This window comes from Magnolia sinica, chromosome 9 (genome assembly GCF_029962835.1).
Source record: "Magnolia sinica isolate HGM2019 chromosome 9, MsV1, whole genome shotgun sequence".
NCBI lineage: Eukaryota > Viridiplantae > Streptophyta > Magnoliopsida > Magnoliales > Magnoliaceae > Magnolia > Magnolia sinica.
The window spans coordinates 12,365,788-12,373,210 of record NC_080581.1 but is presented as its reverse complement, the minus strand read 5'-3'; the positions used below and the strand labels follow the sequence as shown (position 1 = coordinate 12,373,210).

The 7,423-nt window shown below is 38.6% G+C and overlaps 1 protein-coding gene across 1 annotated transcript in view; it reads right to left on the bottom strand.

Annotated features, from left to right (window-relative positions):
- Positions 1–7,423, bottom strand: part of LOC131256915 (probable folate-biopterin transporter 2) — a 43,038-nt gene continuing 35,615 nt past the window's right edge. Inside the window, exons 2-5 of the mRNA XM_058258017.1 lie at positions 3,976–4,235; positions 3,237–3,332; positions 2,980–3,150; positions 1–957 (exon numbers count right to left, since the gene is read on the bottom strand). Coding sequence (XP_058114000.1) covers positions 355–957; positions 2,980–3,150; positions 3,237–3,332; positions 3,976–4,235 — 1,130 coding nt within the window. The 3' untranslated portion in view covers positions 1–354. The remainder of the gene's footprint in view (positions 958–2,979; positions 3,151–3,236; positions 3,333–3,975; positions 4,236–7,423) is intronic.

Genomic DNA, 7,423 nt, shown 5'->3' with positions numbered 1-7,423 from the left:
TTTCGTGACAATACAAGTTTCGTGTAGCATCTCAACTATTGCATTTGAAATTCGTTTTACATCCATAAGTAGCCTAAGTTGGGAAGAATACAAGAATAAAATTACATAATCATTTTTCTTTCATGAAATTGTCTGTTTCATCTTCAGTAAAAATTAATGAATTCTCGAGTAAACGAATTGTGACATGGGTTCCTAACACGAGAGGAACAAATCTTACACTGAGATCGCCTATGGCTTTTCTCGATCCTATCTCTACTGTTATGTTACTGATGTGTAGATGGGCCACAGCAAAACTGACTTGGATAAAGACCATTGAGAATCCTTCCATGAGTTTGAATTCAGCAATGCTTCCCACTAACTTCTATCAACGTTGTGGTCGACGAGTGCGACCAGTTCGATATTATCAGCTTCGTGAATTTCTTCACCTTCTCTTATCTCCAACATTTCCATTTGAAGGATGGGCAATTGCGGTTCACTTTTAGGCACCAAAAATAGCAGAGCGAGCGGAAGCAATCTAATTATGTTGCGTATCAAGATAGCCATCCATAGATTATGGAATTCGGTACGTGTAACATTCAAGATGTGGAGAAGAAGGCCTCCGCCCCATGACGATGTGAGAAGGCCCGTGTTATCAATGGACATCAGCAATGCGAAGAAAGTGCCTTCAATGCCAGATGGGCAGAGCTTGGCACTAAGTACAAGAAGAGGCATCCACTTGATACGGCTGATCATCTGAGAGACGCTCTCGTCGATCACGACAAAGAAGTAATCGGGCATGCCCAACTTCAAGTTGAGCCTCAAGACCAGAACCAAATCCAGCATTCCTGAGACCCCATAAAGCAGCTGGGTCCAGAAAAGCAAGTCGCGGAACGGGTAGTCCTTCAAGAGATTTTGGTAGAGCACCACCCCAAGAAGGGAACCCACAGATCCAATGGAGAATATGAAACCAACTTTCTCCTGCATCAAACAGAAGTAGTAATGAGCCTACAAATATCAGCCAGAGCTACATTAGCCTGAAGGACTGCTAAGGTTACTCTACCCATGCAATCCAATGTGGCAGATGTTTTTGTTAGGTTAGCGGTCCCACCTAGAAAGGCAGGCCGGTTTGACCAGCAAGTCAGCACGTTTACATCAAATGGGGACATTCTCAATTCTTTTTAACAGTCCTTTTTATGTACACGTGTGGCGCACCTGACAACCAGACCATATTCACAAAACTGAATTTAAAGTCTGGATGTTTGAAGAAAACAACTTGCATAACTGCATCAACATTTAAAACTTTGTATCAGTGTTTTAAATAGCGGTAGTGTGTTGCGTAGCGCTCAGCCTTAAAGTCTGGATGTTTGAAGAAAACAACTTGCATAACTGCATCAACATTTAAAACTTTGTATCAGTGTTTTAAATAGCGGTAGTGTGTTGCGTAGCGCTCAGCCCTCTGTAGCGTGTAGCGTAAGCTACACGATACTTCTATTTTTTAATTTAAAAATAGAAAAAATATGATAAATAGTAAAATGAAAGGAAAAATATAAAAATGCCTAAAAGATGATTTATTCTTGCAAGTATAAGCATGTTCAAACAAGTAATTGATTATCATTTATCTGAAGTCAATCCAAATATACAAAACAGAATCGCATCAACAACTTTTTAAGCAAACCACTTTAATTAATAGTCTAATTGAAACCATAAGTCACAAGAATGAAAAAAGTAAATTCCCATAGGTTAAAGTATTAAATATAATACAAGTGTCACATTCCTCAACATTAGATTAAAGAAAACATAAATAAATAAAATAATAAAACGTACATCGTAGCATACACTATGTACGCTACATGCTACGTAGATATAGCATATGCTACGACCCCTGCAGTGTATGCTACAGGAGGTTTACACTATTTAGTATGCTATGTAGCGCTACGGCTACGCTATGAGCGCTATTTGAAACACTGCTCTGTATATTTCGTAGGACAAGCAAAAATATATAATTTTTCCCTTTGGCAAATCAAATTAAGGGTCTGTTTGGGTAGAGGACCCTAGTAAATCTGGATTACGCTTAATCCTACCCATGTCATATTCACCATGGCACTTTCCTAAGTGTAAATGCAATTACCAAAGTTTTTTAAAAAAAGAAAAAAAACGAAAAAGAGAAAGAAAAGCGACTAATTGCATTTATGTGGAGGAAAGTGCTCTTTAGCGTGGTGAATCTGACGTGGAGGGCATGGGGCCTGCCAAAATTGCTATTATAATTAATCTCAGTTATGCAGGATCCACTTCCCAAACAGACCCAAAACATTTTTTTAAAAACACATTTTAGTCAAGAAAAAAAGAACTTTTGGGGGAAACTAGAAAAACAAAGACTAGTAGTCATCATTCATTAACAGAATTGAGTGGAAGGTGGAAAGTTTCAGTACAGATGGACAATTTACGTGATAGTCACTTGAAAAGGAAGGATTTGAGAGAGGCAAAGAGTGAATTAACCCATTGATTACCTATATACATTATTGCTCATGCAAAGAGAAGTTCTAAACATTTTAATTGAAATTTTCTGTTTTTAATCTTATTTCTATATAATAGATGCACAAACTTCACGTGTACCTATAGCGTTTTTTTCATTCCTCATTTTTTGGTCAAAACCATATTAAGGTGGAACATTTCATTCTTCAAACTTTTGGTGTTTCCATTTCTTTAACTGAAATTCTAATCAGCTTTTTAATGATAGACGCTGAATTAAACATGGAGATTTCCTAGACTTTCTTTTCTTTCTTTCTTGTTTTTTCGCTGTATGTTGTTTTGCTAACTATGAACTGGACTACCCTGAGTTTGCAGGCGACGGAACAAACACTTCAGGTCCCACATTATGGATGGCTTGGATCTTTGACACACACTACCACAAGCGGGAAGGGTAGGATTCAGGATCCTACTCTTCCGAGTAGCCTTTGCTCTCATTAGCCTCCCCACACAATTTGAAAGAATGAGTCATACCTGAGAGAAAGCTGGACCTGCTTTCGGGTCTGTGTACCAATAGAACATCCCTTCATGGATATTCAAGCTTAGCGCAAGTGATATATACATATAAAAACATGGCCTCCACACATCTGGGCATTTTAGTGTAGTCCACATAGTCTGATTGGCATCGCGCAACTTCTGACACACCTGTTCTCCACATAAGATTCAAGAATTTATGTAAGGAGTGAAAGAATCAAACCATAGGAGATCAAGAGGCTATCCAAATATCTTACCTGTCCGTAGTCAAAGTTAGGGACGTGGGGCTCATTTAGCAAAATTCCAACCAAAAATATCAATCCAGCTGGGACACTCATCAAGCCGAACACACCCTATCAGCAAAAAATAAATTACATTGCATTAGCCAATAACAATTGTGAAACGAGAAGGGAAAAAGATTTCGAGGAATCCATAGGAGATCCGAGCAGAGATGATTGAGCGCTTTCGTTCGCGGCACATCTATCAGATGGGCACGTGCAAATTTAGGGCCATTCATCAGGTGGGGCATAATCTGAACATTTCATTGCCCCAAATCAGGCTGGTCCACTCATCAGGTAGGTGGCAATGTACTTTGAACATGGACCATTGGTATTTTTTTTTTAATCTTTTTTTTTTTTAATTATTTTTTTATATTTTAAATTTTAATGTGTGTAGTCTACCTGATGAGTGGACTGGCTTGAACTTTTGGGCCAGGGAATTTTCATGGTTGGCAACATCTGATAATGGTCTAGATCTCACACATGCTCCACGCAGGCAAGTGTTCCAATAAGAAAACCATCGGCTGTCTTTATATTCTTTAAATCTTTAACTCTAGATTTTAGTGATGGAAAAATGCTTAAGAGGTTATTTAGTGATTGAAAAATGCTTAAGAGGTTATTTAGTGATTGAAAAATGTTTAAGAGGTTAAGTACATGTGATTTTCTTGCCACCATTTTCTCATTTCTTGATAACTCAAACTGGCAAATTTAAGCTAACCTGAGAGCCCATTAGGTGAACAAGCCAACCGCTGATCGAAAATCCCAAAAGCGCCCCAATGGAGGAACTGAATCCACACAAGGTTTGGATGTCAGCGGCAATAGTAGGCTGATTTATACTGTGTTCTGCCGCACATGCATCAATAGTCACATCTGATATTGCTACTCCCGCACTTCCCCCAGTCATAGCCAGCAAGGCAAACACGACATGCAAATTATGGTGCAGTGACAACACAAGCATGGAGGTCGCACCTAGAAGACCTGAAATTATGTAGGATGAAGGGAATATCTAACATCAGAGAAGGGAAACCAACAGATACATAAGAGATAGAGAATTTACGCTTAAAATATCCTTGTATTTTCAGTTTTTACAAGTGGAGCCCAAGCTTCACTGATCTTGATTGCTGATATGATGGGACCCACATTTGATGGACCTTCATTCCCATAAAATTCTCTAAGATATGAAGATCCCAGCTGTCCAATTTTTAGCCATTTATGAGTTTCATCCAGGTTGTTGCTTCTTAATTGTCTAATTCAGATTGTTGTTTCATGCATGTCATGCATGGAAGGGTCAAGACTCCCGATTCCCCTGTTTTGGAAATAAATAAATAAATAAATAAATGGAAGGGTGAAGACTATCCTATCAACTGTGGAATGGTCCATGCACTGTGGGGGCCCATTGGACCCATTAAATAAACTAAATAAAGAGAAATACATGACATGTATATTAAGAAAACAGTTGGGAACTCTTGTTAGATTACAGTTCCTAGGTGCACAAGGTGCTATGTTGCTTACACACTCCATAATTGGCTAGATTTATGGGCATCCCAGGCTACACCATGTCAGGAGAGTGATACACAACCAATTGGGATATGAACGTGTTCACACTAGACTAGATGACTTGGCACCCTTCATATGGATAGGAATTACAACCTTCTATCCTGAAAGCATCTGATATGGGACTAAATTCACAAAACAATAAATATAAGACACAACACAATGAAAAGGTTTAGTTTGTATTCTCAGCTCTCCCCTCAAACTTAACATAGTGGGCTTCCAGATCTTCAATTGCAACTTATCTTTAGATTGAGTTTTCAGCATCCATTAAATATTCTCTTGAAATAGTAGGCCACAACCGAATTCAACAACTGTCAAGCCACAAAATCATCATTCACATGTAAAATTCAAAGACACAAGTTTGATACTGCACAATGGGTGAAGTGTTTGAAATATTGGTATCACGTTACGTATCTCACCCTTGGGATACAAATACATATAGGTTATCGCATGGGATATATCGGTTGTATCACATAATGTATCACTGTTGTTGGAAACATGGGGAGGCACTGGGAAATTGGTCAAATTTTTTAATGAAACATCAGTGATTGTTGAAAAAGACATCAATACACACTTATAAATCAAAACATTACAAAAAACAAGTGCACATAATAGGTTTTATTTGTATGGGGTCCTAATCCATGTGTTGTCTAACTGAATTGATACAATTATATTCAAAGTCTATTCATATAATTTATACATGTAAGAAGACGTGTGGAAACACAAACGATACATTCAAAAGCAAAAGAAGAATCACTAAATCAAGTTACATACATGTTTGATTTTATGTTTGGACACAAAGATTGCAACCAATTTGCAAGAAATTGGGAATTTTTGATTTTTTTTCAAGTTTCCGCAACTCGGCCCATCTCCTCCAAATCTCAAAATTGAAGCTCTCAATCCATGATTTTTCATGCAAAACATGAAAAATCATGGATTTGTAACAATTTGACACTGATTTAACATGATTTATAAAAAAAAATTTCAGAAAAAAGGGGATCAAAAATCAAAAATGCTCACCGGATTGAACATGTGAGATAAATCTCAATACTTGTGCATTTAGTATTGCACAAGTGGGATACAAGATATATCGTGGGATATATCAGCTGATATCGTCGATACTTAAAACATTGAGTGAACTACACTCATGATAGTTGAGGAGACTACACCTACAATGGCATGTGAAGAAATGGTTGCAACAATACGCAATATGTGCATAAACTACACCTACAAAAGATAACAAATGCTTGGTAAAAGAAGAAACAACCAATGAAAAATGAAAGCTCCAATGCAGTTGAGATAGTTTGAGTGTTTATGGGGGTGCTAGGCTGCTCATAAGGTGGTAATCCACTGCTCTAACTTCAACACCTAATGCTTGGATCACATCTAGACTAACCCTCAGAATTCCCATAAGAACCTCAAGAAGCTCGACCATGCCAACCACATTGTCAACGAATGAGACATTGAAGAAGTAAGGCATGATGAAAAATGGGAAAAGGGTGTCAAAATATCGGTGTACATAGGCTCCAACTTGTACAACGATCCATCATAAAGATGGGTCTCTCCAGTAATCATGATGAAGGGCTTCTTGCTGGTGATAGCAACTTGAGAGCTAATCATGATGAAAATGACGGAAAGGAAAAATCAAGGACTCCCGAGAAGCGGTTGATCATGGAGGTATTTCCAGTAGCCCCACAGATGGATAGTTGAATGAGGACAGAATAAGAAGACCAATCAAATATATACACTCAATAGATTTAACTTGCTTTGATACCACGTTAAACAAATTAAATAAATAAAAAGACGAGATTTATATTAAGAGAAGGGTTGGGGCGCTCTTATTAGATTAAATCTTCTAGGTGCATAAGATGTTATACTCCTAAACACTCCACACTATGTGATGGAGACATCTCGCGCACAAGCACGCCCCCCCCACGCACGTATGCAAGGAGGAGGAGGGCCCCACCATCGATCTGGATTGATGACGACATCCATGGAGGGCCTCCTACTTAGAGGGTTGTGCTATGGTTCCTTGGAGTGGACCCGATCATTATGTGGATCCCACCATTGGATCTTATGATCATGGCTCACTATCCTAAATGATCTAAGATTTTGAGTTTTGCTTATTACCGTTATTAGGAACATCGTGAACGATTTAGATTGTTTTGGTTAGTTGTTATTTTTGTTACTTCATCTCTAAGTAATAGTGTGCGCACATGGCGCGACTTTTGGAGTATAGAGTTTTCTTAAAAATAGGCAACCCCTTGTAGGTTTTTTCTCATTGAATATTATGAATAAAATTTTGCATTTTCTTGCTTCTCTAATTCTCTGAGTTGAGGAATCCAATTGGGTTCGAAACCCTCCCTTCTTCGAAGGGCTAACTACCGTGGTGCGAAGCCACACCCATCCCAAATTGCCCCCACCTCTTATCTTCTATATTCATCAACTCCCACAGCCATCCACTCTCCAAACTCACCCCCTTTTGCAGCCAATCCTTCCTCTACAGCAGATTTGCAGAATAAGGCCCTGCAGGAGGGCTGAAACTTCGGCGAAGCATCGTGCACAGACCAGACGTCGGATCAGCCTGAAATTTGGTGTGTGGGTAGCCCACC